This window comes from Balaenoptera borealis (genome assembly GCF_965194805.1).
Source record: "Balaenoptera borealis genome assembly, chromosome: 6".
Classification (NCBI taxonomy): domain Eukaryota; kingdom Metazoa; phylum Chordata; class Mammalia; order Artiodactyla; family Balaenopteridae; genus Balaenoptera; species Balaenoptera borealis.
In genome coordinates this window covers 125,443,155-125,462,713 of record NC_138863.1, presented here as the reverse complement: position 1 = coordinate 125,462,713, position 19,559 = coordinate 125,443,155, and the positions used below count along the sequence as shown (strand labels likewise).

Genomic DNA, 19,559 nt, shown 5'->3' with positions numbered 1-19,559 from the left:
TTTTGTTTTTATGCTGTCTGTAAATAATATATTGTCAGGTTTATTTTTTATTCTGAAAGTTCTTTGTTTTTATTGATAAGTTTAACCCAGTTACATTTATCCTTATTATTTCCATCTTACTCCATAGTTTCCATTAACTGTACTTTCTTCTTGTTTCATTTTATAGTTTTTATATGTAAGTCCATATTGAGTTAATTTTTGTATAATTTTTGTGTTCATTTTTTGGCCTGTCAATGCCCCATTGTACCAGCACCATGTGTTGACAAGGGTCTCCTTCCTCCATCGAATTGCTTTTGCATCTTTGTAAAAAAATCAGATGGCCATGGCTGTGTGAGTCTATTTCCGGATTCTCTATTCCATTCCATTCAGCTATGTGTCTCTCCCTCCCCCAATACCACACAATCTTGTTCACTGTAGTTAGATTATAATCCATGACACTGGGTAGAATGACTTCTCCTAATTTGTTCTTCTTTTTCTAAAGTGTTTTAGCTACTCAAGGTCATTTGCCTTTCCATATATATAACATATATATATATATATATATATATATATATATATATATATATATATATATAAAATAGTAAGCTTGTTTACAAAAAAATCATGTTGAGATTTTTCTATGAATTGTGTTAAACCTATAGCTCAATTTTGGGAAAATTGACATCTTTACTGTGTTGAGGCTTCCATTGTTTCTCTATGTATTTAGGTCTTCTTTAACTTCTTTCATTAGCATTTTGTGTCATCACACATATCTGGTACATGTTTGTTATGTTTATATCTAAGTACTTCATTTTCTTTAGAGTGATTGGAAGTGGTATTGTGGTTTTAATTTTGGTTTCCACATGTTCATCGTTAACATGTAGAAATACCATTGATTTTTACGTGCTGCTCATTTACTTTTATTCTCCTTCTTTGCTTTCTGCGGACAGATCAAGTTTTCTTATGTTGGTTTAAAAGTTGTATTTTTGTTCTTGTTTTGTTTGCTCTTAGGACCGTTTCCAGAGACTTTGTTTATTTGTTTGTTTGTTTTAATAATTTTCACTAGTTTCACCGGAGAGCAGGTGAGCAGATCTCTTCAGGCTGGGATGCCGGAAGTTCTCTCTCCCACGCTAGTTTACCACCTTGACAGGAGACTCACCTGGGGAATCTTTAACAAGGGCAAAGACCTCAGCATGCTGTCACTCTTTCAATCCATCATGTCCCACTGCAAGTGTTGGGGACACTGGCCTTAGGCACTGATCAGCAGATGGTTCCAGCCCCAGACCTGGCTTCCTTCCACCTCCAAGCAGTCCCACCTACCCTTTCCCAGGCCCTAAGGAGACAGATCCTGCAGCCTCCTTCTCAGCCATGCCTCTTTCCTTGTGTTGCACGTATAGAACTCAGTGGGTCCTGGTGTCCCCCCTGGTCTATAAGCAGCAGCTGTGGTTCCAACAAGCAGGATGTAATCATAAGTCAAGGCCTCCTGTACCATTGACTGATTTGTGCTGTACTTTCTTTATCCTCATTGGCCCTGAGCATCTTGGCACCACAAGCAGAAAAGGTCCTTAAAGTTCCTTTTGTCCAGTGGCTTTCAACCCCTAGTCACACATTAAAATGACCTGGGGAGTTTAAAAAATATCAGTGTTTTGGTTCCCCACCCTAAATCATCTAAGCCAGAATCTCTGTGGGTGAAACTGGATGTAGATGTCTTTGAAAGCCCTCACCCACACCCCCAGCCCCCAGGAGATTCTAAAGTACAGTGAAGGTTGAGAACCACTGCTCTCAATCTAATCTTTTCATTTTACTGACGCCCAGAGAACAGAAGTGACTGGCCGAGGCACACGGAGGGTTAGACTAATTTAATGACTTTAGACTAATTGCCTCGGATCTGTCTCACCACTCTCCCCTTTTGTCGGGTGCATCCTAACTGATTTCTCTCGCTCATCCAGTTATGCCTATAAGGCCGGGTCAAGACAGAGTCAATAGCTTACCGCTATTCACGATTGTGTGGCATTGTTCTTAAACAGCTTCCCCACCTACAGCATGAGTTCATTCTGGGCTGAACCAACCCCTCTGGGTCTCTGGCTCCTCCCCGCACAGGCCGATGCTGGCCTCCAGAGCCAGCAGGAAGAGTGGGGGATGGCCTGAAGGGCCCTGGCTTGGGAGTCAAACCTAGTTTGAGTTTTGGCTCCACAATGCAAACCTTCCTGAAGCTCAGTTTCTTCCCCCATAATATGAGCTGCAGTCTCTACCTTCAGAGCTGGCTTTACCGTCAGGACCCCTGACTCACACAGGCCCCTTCCAAAGCCCTGGGAGGGGCTCTCCCAGTTTTGTAGTCCCATTTTTTATTCTTTTTCATAAAGCGAGCTCCCCCAAATTTTACCGGCTTTAGATGCCACAAACCTTGGGTCTTCTCCTCCCTACCCCACAGAGTAGTTGCTATAAGATTCAGTTCATAAAGTGTGGGGCGTGCAGTAGATGCTCCAAAAATACTTCCCTCCAGAACAGCCCAGAAAAGGGTTGGAAAGACAGACAGAGCCATAGCTGCTGTGCTTGAGGCATGCCCTTTTTAATGTCCAACATCTTGGCCATTCAACAACCCAGCCCCCGTCCAAGGGTGTCCTCTGGGGTCCAGACACAAGTAGGGGAGATGCTAAGGCACCTGGCTCTCGAGGGGGGCCTCCTTAGGGTTGATGTAGCCGTGGATCCAGTCGAGGTAACGGCTGACTTTGGTGTAAACACCGTAGTTGTTGAGGCGCCCGCAGCCCTCACCCCAGCTCACCAGGCCCACCAGGAACCAGGTGCCGCGGAAGGAGACGACCATAGGCCCCCCGCTGTCACCCTCACAGGCATCCCGCGGGTCCCCCAGGATGCCAGCGCACAGCATGTTCTCGGAGATCTTGTTTTGCATGGCCAGGACGCACACGTTGTGCGGGACCAGGGGGACCTTGACGAAGTTGAGGACGAAGGTGCGGTTTCTCTTGGCCTCGCTGCGGTAGCCCCAGCCTGTCACCACCGTCTCCTGGCCGACCTGGGTGAGCTCGCGCTCCGACAGGCCACTGTCTGGGAGGCAGATGGGCACAATGGTCTGCGAGAGAGTGGCGGGCTGGGCCAGGTGGAGCAGGGCGATGTCATTGTCGCTGGTGCTCTTGGTGTAGTTGGGGTGGACAAAGACCTCCTTGATGTCCAGGTCCACCTCCCACTTCTCCCAGCGCCGCAGGTCATACTCCCCTGCAGGGCAGAGGGGCTGTCACAGTGGGCTTGCGGGAGCCCCGCTCCCCTGGGGCCCCCTGAAGCCAACGTGGCTGCCATGCTCCTGCAGGCCCTCGTGGAGGGATCGCAGGAGTGGTCACCGCGTATGCCCGGCACTGTCCTGGGCCACGGGGCTGTGCCTCTGGTCCCTATCAAGGGTAACAGCCCGTGAGTGTCAGTCCTAAAGGGGTACAACGCTGGTCTGAATTCAGGACTGGCTCATAGACGGAGCAGTGAGGCCTGGGAAGTGACCAGCGGTGGGAAGTCAGCAGGGAAGCCTGAAGCTCCCTGGAGACCTGGGACACAGACCAGAGCCGCAGAGAGAACATGGGACACCTGCCGAGATGGGGGCGGGGCAGGAATAGCAGGACCCAGAGAGGAGGGCCAGCCGGACACAGGCTCCACCAGGGAGGAAAGATCTGGACCACATACAAGACACGAGGTCTTCTCAGGCGAGGCTGTTGGTTCCTGGAAAGGGGGTGGTGAGGGCTCTGCCTCCAAGCCCAGCCCCGCTGGAGGCCACTGGCCTCTGGTTGTGCTGGGCGTGAAGGCAGGGTGTGTGAATCTGGTCATTCACTCTCAGTACATATCTTTGCCTTCTTTTTTTTGCATAAAGATTGGAGTGAGAGAACCCCGCCCCCCAGAAATTGGTAGAGAGTGGGGTCTAGGCTCGGGGAGCCCCGGGCTGTTGCAGGGGACCAGCTGGCTGCTGTGCCAGATGCCAGGGCCCCCCGCGCAGTCCATCCCTGTCCATCTGTGGGAAGCGTGGCCCTGAGGATGCCTTCTGGGTCTCTGCACCCCAGGGTGCCGCAGATCCACACACACAGCCACTCCACATAGTGAGAGCGAAGACACAAGTATGTGTGCAACCTCCTCACTGGCAAACACACGTGTGTAAGCACCTGGGCACCAGATTCGAAGAGAAGCCCTTACATGCAAACTACCTGGTGTCACTGTGTCTAAAATGCCGCCACAGGAGCGGCGGGGAGGGAGCACACGGGCCTCTTCCCCCCAGATGCCTTCTGTGCGGCTCTGGTGTCCTGTTGCTCAAGGACCCCGGAGACCAGGCTCCCCACACCCGGCCAGCCCTCTGGGCCACCCCTCCGGCCTGGTTCCAGCCCGCACCGAGCCTGACGATGAGCTTCTTGCGGTCTTCCAAGCAGTGGGCCGCTGTCAGCACCCAGGAGACGTGGACGAGCACCGCCCCGCAGGCCAGCTTCTTCTTCGAGTCCAGCAGGACCACCTGTGATGGGGGGTGGGCAGTGACGGCACCACGCGGCCTTCGGGCAGCTCCGTGTCAGGGCCCCCGGTCTCAGCACAGCCCCGGGCACTAGCTGCATAAATAGGTCTTCCCTGGGTTCCCTGGTCACACGCGCGTGGACTTTTTTGGCATTTTCTTTCCTGCATGTTTGGTGGAGTTTGCCTGTTCCAGGGTATCTCCCCGCCTTTGCCTGTGCTGTTCCTATAATCATCCTCAGCAGCCTCCAGAGAGCTCTTCTCACCCTCGGGGGCTCAGGCTGGTCCTCAAGTCCTTTGAGAAGCCTTTGGGGCCCCCAGGCTGCCTTGGGAGTCCTCTCCGGGTTCCCTCTGTCCCTGTCCTGCCGGCCGGCTCTGGTCCCATTGGGTTGCCGAGTGTTCAGGAGCCTGAACCTCCTGGGGGCTGTGAGCTCCCCAAGACCTGCCAGTCTCCTGCTTATTGATCTCTGGGCAATCCCCCCACCCCAGTGCCTGGCAGAGATGGGGACCAAATAAGTGTTAGTTCCCATGGTGGGGCTGGAGAGGTACTCAGAGGTCAACCCTGCCTCCCAGCCCTTTCCCACGCAAAACACTGCTCCCCTCAGCCAGGTCTCTGCCTCCAATACCACCAGCAGAGCATTATCTTTCCAGCTCTTTTTAAAAGCTATACCTCTCCTTCCTGCATATTCCCCCTCAGTCCCCGGTGCCCACCCCACCCTGCCCTCTCCCATCGGGTTAGAACCATCTTTCCCTGGAACCCTCTACCCTTAGCACTGCCACCCCCCCACCCCCCAAGCAAAGGCTGCACTTCCCTTCCCACTGGTGCCTCCTGAGCGGGAACTGGGCGCAGTGACTCCTGACCCAGCTGGTGAGCCGCTGCCTCTCTCTCCTCTCACCTGCCAGGGGCTCTCTCCCCATCCGGCCTCCTGCCCACTGATGAGCCGTGGATCTAGTTGGCCTTCTTGGTCTACTTGGTCTGTGTCACGTTTCAAGTTCTTGCGTTTCTTCTCCATTCGCTTCCCTGGCCTCCCACAAGGGAACGTCACTGAAGGCAGGGGGAGGCTGCTGAGTGCCCGCTGGGCACTGTTCCCGAGACTGCCCTCCCATCTCTGTCCCCCTCCTGCCAGCAGCCTCCTTTGCTGCCTTGTAGGATAAATGATGCCCAGACACTCAATTCTATCAACTTGCAAAGCCCCTCAGGTTGGTCAGTCGGGTAACGAACAGCGCCACTTAATGGCAAGAGTCAGACCAAGCAGCATCTCTACCTAGCGGTGTGCCCTTAGGCAGGTCGTTAAAGTTCTCAGAGTTGGGACACCCCAGGGCTGTTGGGAGTAATCCCTGAGATGCACAAGTAAGGTCTCGTGCTGGGACACTGCCGAGCTCCTAACAGAGGTAAGGACTTATGGGGAGGAGGAGGTGGGCATGCCCAGAGAGCCTCCGAGTGGCTCCTGAGCCCAGAGGAGAGAGCACTGAGCAGAACTGAGGGCTGGGAGGTGGGCCAGGGCCATTCAGGCTGGGTTGGGAGATTTAGACTCGCAAGAAGCAGTGGGAAACCATCAGCAGGGGGATTGCATAGTGACAGAAAATGGAGATGAAACATCAGTGACAAGATTCCAGAAGCTGGACAGCAGAGGGACACGGTAACTGACTTGGCCGACTGAGAAAGCCGAAACCTCAGCCAGTAGTAGGAGACGCTGGGAGCACGCTGCTTGGCAACGCAAACGCCCAGGAAGCCTCCATGTGTCTCTGAAGAAGCTGTGCAGGTGGGGCTACAGCAGGAAGGTTGAGAGCTTGTCAGAGAAACTGCTAGAGCCCTAGGCTTCTGTCTCGACCCCTCATCGGTGGCTTGACTCTCCTCTCTGACCCCTGCAGAAGGCCCTAGGTGTATTCTCCGCAGAGGGTGAACCAGAGGCCTGGCGACTCCAGGCACCGCCACAGCAAAGAGTGACACGCAAGGCTGACCAGAGGGAGTCACGCAGACATCTGCAGACGGGGCAGATGCCAGTTCCTCTTCCCCCTACTCTCCCCAGGGGGCTGGAAGCCAGGCTGGGACCACCCAAGCATGAGCTTGGAGGATTCCTCTCAGAAAATGGCCTAAAGACCTAAGAATCTGGGCAATAGGGGTTCTGCCAGTGACCTGGGCCTTCAGATGGTCTCACAGGAAAGCCCACCAGCCAACAGGTCCACCAGGCATTTCTTTGCAACTTCCTGTGAATGTCTAATTACTTTAAAAGGAATAGTAAGATTTTTTTTTTTTCAGTAAAAGGACTGGAATATAGAGTTGTGGAAAGTTCTCTGAAAGAAGAACACAAAGTCCAAGATATGGAAAATAGAAGAGATAATGAGATAATAAAACTAGAAGATCAATCCGGGGAAAGAGATCTGATTAGGAGGTGCAGAAAGAGAGAACAGAGAAAGCACAGGGCAGGCCATCAAGGAAATAACTAAAGAAATGTTCCTAGAGATAGAAGACACGCCATTTCCACATGAAAAGGGCGCTGCACAGTGAATGCAAGAAGATCCACACGCAGGAACAACCTGCTGAAATCATGGTAAGAGTTGTGAAACTCCGACTGTTGTGTAAGTATATAAATCTGATAGAAATTTAAACGTATAAAAAGGAAAGTAGAAAAGAAGGCAGAATCACGGTTCCTGTCTCTCCTCGCAGAAGCCAGAGGTGAAGGCGGAAATAAGCCGGCAAGAGAGATGAGGAGGATGCTGGAGGCGTGCCCTCCCCATCCGCTCCGGCCTGGGGAGATGCGCTACCTCTGGGCTCCTGCTCCAGGCGACGCCCCCAACGTGAGCAGCGGCCCCATGGAGGAAGGCGGGCAAGCGAGGGCAAGAGCGGGCAGGACACCCGCCGAGGGCACCCTCCCTCTCCGTCGGGGCGGCCCGTCTCCTTCGCCTGGGACTCGGCACTGTGGCTTGCTCACCGCCCGGGCGCCCCGCGCTGTCCCCCATCTGCGGCTCACCCTTGGGCTCGCAGAGCAGGTGGTCGTCCCCCAGGCGGTAGCCGGGCGCGCAGCGGCAGTGGCGCCTGTCCTCCTCCTCCAAGCAATAGTGCGCGCAGCCGCCGTTCTCCGCCGAGCAGTTGGAGAAGCGAGCCTCTGCGGGGGACCGGCAGGAGGGCGCCGAGAGAGCGCGGCGCTCTGCGCGCCCGGCCCCGCCCCCGGCCCCGGGGAGCTCCCCGGCCCGCCGCCCGCCGCCCCTCACCTTGAAGGCAGAAGCGGCCCTCCCAGCCCTGCGCGCAGTCGCAGCGGAAGCCGCCCAGGCCGTCGATGCACGTGCCGCGCCCGCAGCACGGGCTGTCGCACGGGTGCGCCGGCGGCGGGGCCGCGCACTGGTCCCCGTCTGCGACGAGGGGTAAGGAGGGGATCACGGGGGTCCGCCGGCCGCGTCCCCGTCCCCCCAGCGGCCCAGAGACCTCGAGGGGCACGGGCACCGCGGCCAGGGGTCTGGAGCGCACTCACCGTGGTACTTGGACCAGAAGGCCAGCTGCGGAGAGAAGGGGCGGCGTCAGGGGCCGTCAGCCCACCTATGTAGATGGGGAGCCCCGGGGGCCCCTCCCCGGGCTGGCCCAGGTCCGGCAGGCAGCATCTAAGCGGGCAGGGAAGGCAAGGGCTTCCACACAAAGAGGGGTCAACCCCAGCCTCTGGGCAGCTGCACCCTGCGAAAGGCCAGGCTCCTCGCCCCTCTGCCCATCTCCACCCCACATCCCATACGCGCCCCCCGTCCCCCGCCCGTGCAGCTGGAAGCGTCCTCTGGGCGCTGGCTGCTACCACAGCAGCCTCTGCAAAGGAAGGGACCCCAATCCCCCACCCCCCGCCAGGGTGCTCTGCCTGCTTCCAGCTCCATCCCTCCAGGCGCTGGGCGTCTGGTCTTTCCCTGAGCCCGTGTCCTCAGAGCTGAGTGTGCAGCAGGACGTCGTGCGTGAGGCACAGCTTGCCGGTTCAGAAAGTCTGCTTTTCTAACCAGCTCTCTGGTGGCACTTCTGCTACTGGGCTGGGACCACCAGTCCCTGAGATCCACTGCTTGATGCCCGGGCCGAAAGCCCCCCTGCTGGCCTGGGAGACCCTGGGCGGGGTGGGGGGGGAGGCCCGGGAGGGGTGTGATGTGCCCAGGCTGTGCCTGCAGAAAATCATCTTGGCATCTGCTGAGGAGGCCATTTGGGGAAAGAGGCAGTGGAGATGGTGGCTGAGGGCAAGAGAGGAGGCCACCCAGAGCTCCCCCTTCAGCCGTGAGAGCTGAGTGGGAAGGGCACGCCTACAGACAGCTTGAAGGGGACCCAGGTGGTGGCACAACCCCCAGGTCCTGGTCGTTAAAGTGAGCTCTGGGTGCTGGAGGGGGTCTGAACCTCGTATCAGGAAGCCACCTCGCTTACCGAGTGCATCCTACCACCTCAGGGCCACCGCCACAGGGCCCTGGGGGCCAGAGAGGACACAGACCCTTTCCTTGGATCCCCTGAGCAGTCAGATTTCACCCCTGGAGTATCTAAGGCACAGAGTGAGTGTGTGTGCCCAGACATCAGGGAGTCTTGGGTCACCTGGTCAGCAGGTGCAGGGTGGAAGCAGGGGTGGTGGCCTTCTGATCAGAGGGAGAGAGAAGAGGGGAGGCCGTGGTGGCCAGTTGCAGGTGGAAAGGGGGACTGAACTACCTCCAGTGGGATTGGGTGGGAATCCCAGCCTAAGGCTTCCCCAGACGCTTCTCACGCTCATTGCAGAGTTCTGTTTCTTGGAGTCCCATGTGCCCTGACCAAGACCATAGGGCCGTTCACTCCACTGCTGCACCCCTGGCAAGCTGTGAGGGTAAGGGGCTGGTGCCCACTGCTTTCCAGGACTCCCAAGGGGCCCCCGGCTGCTCTTCCAGGTCCCACCCCTGAGCCTCACGCTCTGCACCCAGTCGGGCGGCCGTACTGTGTCTTCCATGTTTTGGAAAATCTCCCGAGCCTCCTCAAATTCACAGGTCTCCTCTCTGCACTCGCGCTCCAGGCTGCCGGGCCGCAGCTCCTCCAGGAAGTTGTTGGCGCGTTTGCGGATCCGCAGCACCTGGTGGGCACGCTGGTGGCTGGAGAACACTGAGTCTGGGAGGGTTACAGGGAGCTCGCGTTGGTGGGGGGCCCGCAGTGAGGGGGCCCGGCTGGGGAGTCCCTGGGGAGGTTTTCGTCTTGGGTCCCTCGGGATTATAATTCCAGGTACCGATACCCTCTCCTCCTCCCCTGCTCTCCTCCTCCTCCCGAAGCAGGTGGCCGGCCATCGGAGGACAGGACACTTGACCATTCACAGTGCGTGCACTGAGACCAACAGACCTCCCTCCCTCCGAACCCAGCCCGACCTCCGTGTGACCTTAAGCCCATGTCTTTACCTCTCTAAACTTCAGTTTATTCATCAAAAAATGAGGATGAGATAATCATGTAAAACACTTAGTACAGTGCCTGGCGCAGAAATGAGCAGCCAGTGACAAACGCCACGTGCTGCTGCTGTTGTTATTATTATACTGCAAAGGTAAACAGGTCTCGTTGCTCTCCAAATACACCTTGTGCAAGCCCATCTTGACGCCGTCCCTCCATCCCCCCTGCCCTCTCCTCCTCCCCCGCCCCCTCATGGAGCATTTCCCACGCCCTTCCCCTAGGGCAGGCACACCTGGGCAACGGCAGACCTACCACCCAGGGAGCATCACCGAATGTCTCCTGGGCTCTGAGAGGTGTCTGCCTTGGGGGCAGGGGGACAGCTGGGGTGGAGGGACCAAGGCAGGGGAGTGAGCAAGAGAGGCTCGAGGATGCCAAGGCCAGGAAGGGCATCCTCAGGAAGGGAAGATGTGCCTGACTGAGTCTGGACGTAGGAGCCAAGAGGACCGCAGGTGGGAACCGGGGCTGGGGGTGGGGAGGAAGGGCTGCCAGGCGTATGTGGAAGGAACAGCCCATGGTGGCTGCAGGCGGTGTGGGGGGAGGGCCGCCTAAGAAACCAGGTGGCACGTCTGTCCCGCAGGCCCCCTCCCCCAGCATCCTGGCCTCCTCCTCTCCACATCCCGGTCCCCTGGCCGTGGGGACCAGGGGAGGGGTTGGGGCAGGGTAGCGGCCAGCAGGTGAGCATTTTAGGAGGACGGGCCGCTCTGGGGCAGTTTGCGTGGCCGCGGGGCCTGGCGCTGTCACAGTTGAGGGAGGGAGCGGTGGAGTGGGAAGACCCCAGGGGACTCTGTGACCCACCCCCCAGGTAGGAGGAAGGACGTGACCCCGGGGGCTCCCTGCCATCACCACAGGACTCAGCCCCTGAGCTGCGGCCTGCTGCTGTGTTCCCCTCAGTTAATTTATCCCTGTGCCCTCAAGTCCGCCTCTCATCTCCACTCGCCCTGAGGCTCAGGGGAGATGGTGAAAGGTGTGAAGACCCCGAGGGTCCCCGAGGAGGGGGGTGGGAGAGTGGCCTTACCGGGAGGAACTGGTGTGCTGGAAATTCCCCAGATGGTCACGAACAATAAGAGGCTTGTAAGCTGCCACATTCTGAAGTTGCTGCCACCTGTCTGAGGAGGACTTCTGAGCTTCCGGCAGCCCCGCCAGCCCCCCGCTCTGCCCCCTCCCCCGGCCCCGGGTGGGAGCTGAATGAACCGGCCTCCTGTGTGTGCTGATCGCCAGGGCAAAAGCTGGGGTGAGGGGGTCCCTGTTCACTATTCAGACACCCACGTGGCGCCTCAGTCCCCTTGTCTATATGGGGCTAAGGTCACACGACCCGAGCCTGCAGGGTGAAGAGAGGAAGTGGAAGGGGCAGTGACCTGGTGAAGATCAAAGGGGACTCGGCACAGAAGGGTGATGGGCAGGTGCACCCACAATGTTCCTGCCCTCCCTCGGTGAGGATTCGGGGGTGACGCCTCTGCTAATCTAAAGGCCAGGTTAAGAATAATAACTGACATTTATTGGACAGTCCCGGTGTCTTTCAAGAAATTTGTACGTGGTTCAGAGGACAGGCCACCAAGTCAGAGCGCCTGGTGCAAATCCCAGCGCCAGGACAGGATTGTTGGGCAAGACCCCTAACTGCTCCTCAGTTGCCTCATTTGTAAAATGGATGGAAAAACTGTATTGCTGCCTCAGAGGGTTATTGTGAGAATTAAATGAGTTAATCTACATAAAGCTGTTGAATAGGTTTGCACATAGCAAATGCTCAGTAAGCATGAGCTACTACTATCTCAGCGAAGGCTCACCACCACCCGAGAGGTAGGTATTAATGTTGTCACCCCATTTCACAGAGTGGGGGATTGAGGCTCACAGGAGAGAAATCGCTTATTAAACACCCGCAGCCAGGAAGCGGAAGAGCTAGTGCCTGAGCTCAGGCCTGTGTGGCTCCAGGCCTGGAACCTTAACCCCTGCCGCAAACCACCAGGCGCACCACAAGGCCACAGAGGTAGCCCTGCTGGCCGGAAACCTAGGAGCCCCCGCTGCCCCCCAGGCTGAGTGGGTTCCCCACCGGCACCCCCCTCCCCGTCTAACCTCATGTTCCACTTTGCCGACTCCCTCTGAGGCTGATTCTGACATTTGTTTAAAGGGTTTAGAAGCAGAGGTGAGGCTGTGGTGGGGAGCCTGGAGGGCCCCGGGCTCCAAGCTGCCTCTGGCGATGGCTCTGGGGTCTGGAGGCCCTCAGCCGACTTCCACTTCCCTCAAAGTCTGGGAGGAAGGCCCCTGGGAACCATGGCACCCCAGCCTGAGGAATGCCAGCCAGAGCCTTGGCCTGGCCGGTGGCAGAGCCCAGATTTCCTTTACCCCAAGCTCCAGCCAGCCTCTCAGACCCTGGCTAGAAGAGTCCACCTTCAGCCCTGCTCACCCTCCCGCGGCCCCCCTCACAGACCTGCCTCGAAGGGGACTTACTGGGGTGGACCGCCGAGAAACTGCAAGGTCGCCCTCCTGCCGCCATGACAGCCTGGACCTCGAGTTAATCCATAACTGCAAATATTTGCTTGGCCCTCGGTGCTGAGGCCTCCCTCTCCACAGATAAACAAACAAGTTCCCAGCTTGGGACCGCTCTGTCTGCCCCAAGCCCACCTGTGCCCATCAGTGGTGCCTGCAGGAGGGAAGGAGGGAAGGGCCGGGCAACGTCAAAACTGTCTACGGACGTGGCCTCATTTTAGCCTCATAGCGGCTGGCTGAAGGAGGGACATTGTCCCCCTTTAGCTGATGGGGACATTTTTACCCGGAGATACTGCAGTTTGCCTCAGATCAGCACAACCGGTAATGATATTTCACCAAATCTAGGATGCCATTAGTTATAAGATGCATCTATTTTATGTGTCAGCGTAAAAGAAAAGAAACATTGTTAATTACTCAGTGGCCGGCCGGCCATCCTGATTACATCATGAAGGTTTGATGTAAAACATGAAAAGATATGCCTCTCAGGGTCCCTACCACATGGGTGCCAAGCACTTGGCTAAACTCTCAGCTCCAGCCGCTCTGGTAACTGCCCCCCAAGCCCACACACACACGCACACACGACTGCACACGACTGTTCCCGTAACTTCGATTTTGCAGATGACGCTCAGAAATCTTTTGTCACTTGCCCAAATTCACGGAGCTGGTAAGTGGCGGGCCTGGATTAGAACTCAGGTCTTCCCAGCACCTCTTGGCCACTTCTGTGAGCAAGTGAGAAAAATAAACAGGATTCCGAAAAGGCTGCAGTCAGTTCTTGACCGGTTTGCCAGAAAGGGCAGGAGCAGAAGTAAAGGGGTCGACCTGGAGCCTCTGCCCTGGCCCTGTGGTCCGTGAGCATTTATTCCGTATCTTCCTTCCTGTACCGGGGATGTCCCCACTTCTTGCAAACCCCACTCCCTCCTTGGAGGACTTGACCAAACTCCTCAAAGTCCCAGCCCCTGAACGGCTCATGTGACCCTGCCCTGCTGGCCTCTGGTGACGGCACCAGGAAGTCCCCTGACCCAGGAGTCCATCAGATTCTCCCCCTCAGCCCCCAGGTGTAGGGCATTAGAGCCTTATTCCACTGTGAGCACTGGACTCACAGATTTTTTAATTTTTTAATTTTTTGGCCACACCGTGCGGCATGCGGGATCTTAGTTCCCCGACCAGGGATCAAACCTACGCCCCCTGCAGTGGAAGCACGGAGTCTTAACCACTGGACCACCAGGCAAGTCCCTGGGCTCAGATTTTGAAGCCAGAGGCTGGGCACTGACATTTCAGACTAAAGCAGACGAGGCCGATGAGGAGGAAGATGTAGAACGTGCAGACAGAGGCTGAGAGTCTCGGGCGGGCTGCGGGCGGGCGGTAGCAGCCTACCTCGTCATGACTGGGGCGTATCCTGCCTCTGGCTTCATGGTGGTCCCCCTGCGCTCCTGGGAAACCCGCTCTTTCCTTAAGTCTCTTTGCAACCAGACGCCTCCTACCGGGGTACAGCACCGTGCCCCGGCTGTGAAGTACAAAGCCCTTGTGCTGCCCACACGGCCCACTGGAGAAGACCAGAGGAACAGGGTGAACGTCTAACAAGGCAGACCCACTGGGCGGAGGCCAGGTGACAGGTGCGGATGGCGATGCTTATGGAATTCCGAGGAGAGGGAAATCAGCACAAGTGGGATGGTCAGGGAAGGCTGCCGGGAGGACGCAGAGCTTCAGCTGGACATCAGAGGGCAGGCAGGACCCAGGTAAAAGAGGAAGGGCCCTCAGGTGGGGAGGGGGAGGGGACAGAGTTTGGGATGGAGCCTCTAGGAAGTGGGGAGCCAGCGGCTGTTTGTAGGGTCTGGGGCCACTGCTTGGAGAAGGGAAGTCACGGTCCTGTCGACTCGGGTAGGAAGCATGGAGACGACGTGCCTGACCACGCAAGAGGGGAGGCTTGCAAGCTGAGGAATGTGTGAAAATGCCTCCTGCACCCCTGTGTTTGCTCCAGGGTCCTCCCCCATGGGTCTGCGGCATCGCCTCCACTCCACCGCCTGCCACCCGTCACCCCGCCTGCCAAGTGCCAGGCGCTGTGTGTGTTCACAGGGACTCCTGCGCATATTCCCTTCCCCACCACCTCCTCGCCTCCCACCTGCTCCCCAGCCTAGCCCAGGAGATCAGCTCCATGTGACGTCTATGTAGGGTCCACCACAGACCCTGACCAAGAATAAGGGACTCTGCCCGAGGCACCCCCTTCCAAACCAGCCCAGATGCCCACTGGCACCCAGAAGAGCCAGAGCGCCTGCAGTGGGAGGAGTGACCAGTGCTGGGGTCCGCAAAGGCCTGGAAGGCCGTCCGGAGGTCAGGAGGGCTCCTCTTGCCCTTTCTGCTGTTGGCCTCCTGGGGCGCTGCAGCGCGGGTGCCTGCATCACCGCCTCCGCATTGGCTGCCGGCGCAGGAGGCCCGGCTCACCTCCCTGAAGCAGGGAAGGTCCACGCCACCAGCCATTGCCGAGTTCTGCTGGCTCTGAAAGCCTGGCATCACCTGGAGAGTCCAGGTGCAGCTTGGAATCCGGCGTCTCTGCTCACCTGCAACAGGCTTCCAGCAGGGGGCGCTGCTCTGGTCCCACAGAAGGGTCCAGACCGCTGCTCCAAGGTGCAGCTTCACCGGGCTTGGTGGGCGCGGATGACTGACCTTGTCTGACTCTGGGGTTTCTCTTCCCAGGTGTGAGTCACCCCACATGGGCCCGAATTCAGTCAGGTCGACTCCAGATGCTAGAGCAGAATTTAGGCATCCCAGCCAGAGGTGATTGAGAGACAGGAAGGACGTCTGTGTGCAGGGAATTCCCTGAATTTGTGAGGACCCAGGTGAAGGAACAAGAAGCAAAGGTGTGTATGGGGGGAAACAGAAAGTCACAATTATCAGACGGCATCCAGCAGTGGGGTGTTCAAAAACTCATCTTCGGGGTCAGGCTTACGCGGGTTTAAGCCTCATCTTGGCTCCTTCCTGGCTGGGCTGTTTAACTTCCCTGGGCCCCAATTTCTACTCTGTAAACGAGGCCAAGAATAGCATCCACCTCAGGTGGTTGTTATGAGGATCAAATAGTTTCTACAAGGTGGGCCTGAGACTTAACAGGTGATCGATTAATCGACAACAATTTTCTCTTGTGGCTCCCCAAATATCCCAGAGAGAAGGTGAGGATCAAACCCCCCAGGGGAAATGATGTCAACAGCACAAGGACACATTGATTCTTTTTTTTTAAATTTTATATTGGAGTATAGTTGATTCACAATGTTGTGTTAGTTTCAGGTGCACAGCAAAGTGATTTAGTTATACATATTCATATATCTATTCTTTTTCAGATTTTTTCCCCAAATAGGTTACTACAGAGTCTTGAGTATAGTTCCCTGTGCTATACAGTAGGCCCTTGTTGATTATCTGTTTTACATATGGTAGCGTGCATATGCCAGTCTTAACCTCCCACTTCATCCCTCCCCCGCCTCTCCCCCTTGGCAACCACAAGCCTGCCCTCTAAGTCTGTGAGTCGGTTTCTGTTCTATAAACAAGTTCATCTGCATCATTTCTTTAGATTCCACATATAAGTGATATCATATGATATTTGTCTTTCTCTGGCTGACTCACTCCACTTAGTGAGTCCATCCACGGACTCACTTAGGTCCATCCATGTTGCTGCAAATGGCATTATTTCATTCTTTTTTTAAAAAATAGGTTTGAGGTATAATTTACATGCAGTAAAATTCACTCTTCTTGAATGAACAGTTCTGTTTGTTTTGACAGATGTCTGTAATAGTGTAACCACCAGCACAATAATTAAATGGGACATTTCTAACACCCACAGCCCCTGGCAACCACTGATCTGATTTCTGTTGTTTTTTGTAGAATGGCATATAAATGGAATCCTTACAGTATGTAGCCTTTTTAAAACTGGCTTCTTTCATTCAACATGAAGCTTTTCAGATTTATCCATGTTGATGTGTGTATCAGCAGTTTCTTTTTATTGCTGAGTAGTTTCCATTATACGGAGGTACCACAATTTGTTATCCATTTGCCACTTCTTGGCTATTATTAAATAAAACTGCTAGAACATTCACGCACAGGTCTTTGTGTGGGTATATGTTTTCATTTCTTGTGGGCAAATATCTAGGAATGGGATTGCTGAGTCATGTGGTAAGTACATGTTTACTTTTGTTAAAAAAAAAAAGAAAGAGAGCAAAACTGTTATCGAAAGTGGCTTATATTATTTTGCATTCCCACCAGCAACATACAAATGTTCTAACTGCTCGGCATCCTGCCAGCATTTGGTGTGGTCAGTTCTTTGGGTTTTGTTTATTAACTGTTAGCTATTCTAATAGGTGAATTGTAGTATCGCATTGTAGCTTGAATTTTTATTTCCCTAATCACTAATGATGTTAAGCATCTTTTCATGTGCTTACTTGCCATTCATATATCTTCTTTGGTTATGTTACTGTTTAAATCTTTGACCTATTTTTTAAACTGAGTTTTGAGAATTTTTATATATTCTGGCAACAAGTCCTTTGTCACATAAGTAAAATTTTCTTTCAGTTGATGGTTTGTCTTTTATTACTTAACAGTGTCTTTTCATGAGCAAATATTTTTAATTTTGATGAAGTCCAACTATCAATATTTTTTATAGTTTGTGTTTTTGTGTCCTACCTAAGAAATCTTTGCCTTAGATCACATAGGTCACAAAGGTTTTCTCTTACGTTTTCTTCTAGAAGCTTTATGGTTTTAGCTTTTACATTTGGATCTCCAACCCATTTTGAATTTATTAATTTTTATATATGGTGTGAGGCAGGGATTGGTTCTTTTTTTTTTTTTCCCTATGGATATCTAGTTGTTCCAGCACCATTTGTGGCAAACACTATCATTTCCCCATTGAATTGCCTCAGTACTTTGTCAAAAATCAATTGACCATATATGCACGTGTCTACGTCTGCACTTTATTTTATTCTATTGAGCTATCTGTTCCTCCTTATGCCTGCATCATACTGTCTTAATTGCTTGACCACTGTTACAAGATTCCAGTGAGTCATGAAATCAGGCAGTGTAAATCCTCTTTGTTCTTTTTCAAAATTGTTTTGGCTATTCTAGGTCCTTTGCATTTCTACACACATTTTAGGATCAGCTTGTCAATTTCTACCAAAAAAAATGCTTGCTGGAATTTTGATTGGGGTTGAGTTGATGCTATAGAACAATCTGGGGAGAAAAGACATATCAGTATTGAGTCTTCTGATCTATTAACATGGTATTTCTCTCCATTTTTTTTTTTTTAGGTCTTTGTTAATTTCTCTCACCAAAGTTTGATAGCTTTCAGTGCGTCAGTCTTGAATATATTCTGTTAAATTTATCCCTACTTAACTCATGTTTTTAAAATGCTATTGTAAATGGCATTTTACAGATTACAATTTACAATTGTTTGTTGCTAGTATATAGAAATACAATTGATTTTTTAATATGGAGACATTTCTCTTTTTGCAGTTTTATTGAGATGCAATTAACATATAACGTATTAATATAAGGTATACAACATAATGATTTGAGATATGTGTATATTGCAAAATGATCACCACAATAAGTTTAGTTAATATCTGTCACCTCACCTAGTTACAATTTTTGTCTTGTGATGTGAACTTTTAAGATCTACTCTCATTGCAACTTTCATATATGCAATACATCATTGTTAACTATAGTTACCATGCTGTACATTACATCCCCAGAACTTATTTATCTTATAACTGACCACCTTCACCCATTTCCCCCGCCCAGCCCCCACCTTCTGGCAATCACCAGTCTGTTTCCTTAGTCTATGAGTTGGTTGTTTTTTTTTTTTTTCACTCATTAGTGATGTCATACAGTATTTATATTGAGACTGAGCTCCTGATCCTGCAAGCATTTGCTAGAGTGACCAACCAACCTGGTTTGTCTGGGACTGTCCTGATTTTAGCACTAAAAGTCCTACATTGGGTAAACTCACAGAAGGTTAGGGGAAAGGTACAAAACCCAAAGGTGACCCCCAAAAGAGAGGCTGAAAGCCACAATGGTTTTAGTGCCAAATGGACATAGCACTTTCCCTAGTCTCTGTTGCTGATGATGGCAACCACGATTTGCAGTTCCTGATAGCAGGTCATCCATTATAAACCACCACCACCCCCGCTACCTAGTGATTCAACTTAAGTGCACTGTAATCTAAAGCATGAACATCCACTTTGCAGTGGACTGACTGTTATGATTTGTGTCGAGACAGTGCTAGTTTAATTTTTAACATGGTGAATATTGTGGCCATGTTTTTTAAGAGTTTGAATAATGAAAATGAAAATGATGACAATACCAGTCAATGCCAGCAGGAACCAGACATGATGGTCATTTAGAAGGCTAAATGACTATGTTACTTTAATGACAGCTGGCATAACACATACAACTGGGTTAGGGAGGTAAAAAATCAAAAAGAGCATACTGCACAGTATGCAGAAAAGAATTTGGGATGGGCATGATGGAAAAAGGAATGTGAAAGCACATGTAGAAACTGATTCTCACAAGTCCCCAATGAGACAGGCAAGTGCTTCTGAATTAATCAAAAGGGTTTTTTGGCCTCCCCCAAAAACAACAATTCGCAGTTGAAAATAGTGGCTGCTGGAGGAATCACGCTCCCTGACTTCAGACTATACCACAAAGCTACAGTAATCAAAACAGCATGGTACTGGCACAAAAACAGGCACATAGATCAATGAAACAGAATAGAGAGCTCAAAAATAAACCCATTCATTTATTTTCAATTAATCTATGACAAAGGAGGCAAGAATATACAATGGAGAAAAGACAGTCTCTTCAATAAGAGGTACTGGGAAAGGACATCCCTGGTGGCGCAGTGGTTAAGACTCTGCGCTCCCAATGAGGGGGACCCAGGTTTGATCCCTGGTCAGGGAACTAGATCCCACATGCATGCTGCAACTAAGAGTTTGCATGCCACAACTAAGGAGCCCATGTGCTGCAACTAAGAAGACTGCGAGCCGCAACTAAGGAACCTGTGAGCTGCAACTAATGAGCCCACCTGCTGCAACTAAGACCCAGCACAACCTAATTAATTAATTAATTTAAAAAATAAGAGGTGCTGGGAAAATTGGACAGCTACATGTAAGAGTATGAAATTAGAACATTCTCTAACACCATATACAAAAATAAGCTCAAAGACCTAAAT

At 52.8% G+C, this 19,559-nt stretch overlaps 1 protein-coding gene across 2 annotated transcripts; it reads right to left on the bottom strand.

The window, feature by feature from the left end:
- Positions 1 to 2,527: 2,527 nt before the first annotated feature.
- On the bottom strand, positions 2,528 to 12,486 carry PROC (protein C, inactivator of coagulation factors Va and VIIIa). 2 transcript variants are annotated; one of them, XM_082397010.1, is made up of 10 exons: positions 12,317 to 12,338; positions 11,942 to 12,130; positions 10,890 to 10,980; positions 9,381 to 9,547; positions 7,938 to 7,962; positions 7,681 to 7,818; positions 7,440 to 7,574; positions 5,364 to 5,512; positions 4,357 to 4,474; positions 2,528 to 3,210 (listed from the first exon to the last, which is right to left on the bottom strand). In XM_082397010.1, the coding sequence occupies exons 2-10, from the start codon at positions 11,984 to 11,986 to the stop codon at positions 2,633 to 2,635; spliced, it is 1,446 nt and encodes a 481-aa protein (XP_082253136.1). In that variant the 5' UTR covers positions 11,987 to 12,130; positions 12,317 to 12,338; the 3' UTR covers positions 2,528 to 2,632. The 2 variants fall into 2 exon arrangements, with proteins under 2 accessions (XP_082253136.1, XP_082253137.1); XM_082397011.1 differs by lacking the exon at positions 11,942 to 12,130 and having other exon boundaries at positions 10,890 to 10,976; positions 12,317 to 12,486.
- Between the last annotated feature and the right edge of the window lie 7,073 nt (positions 12,487 to 19,559).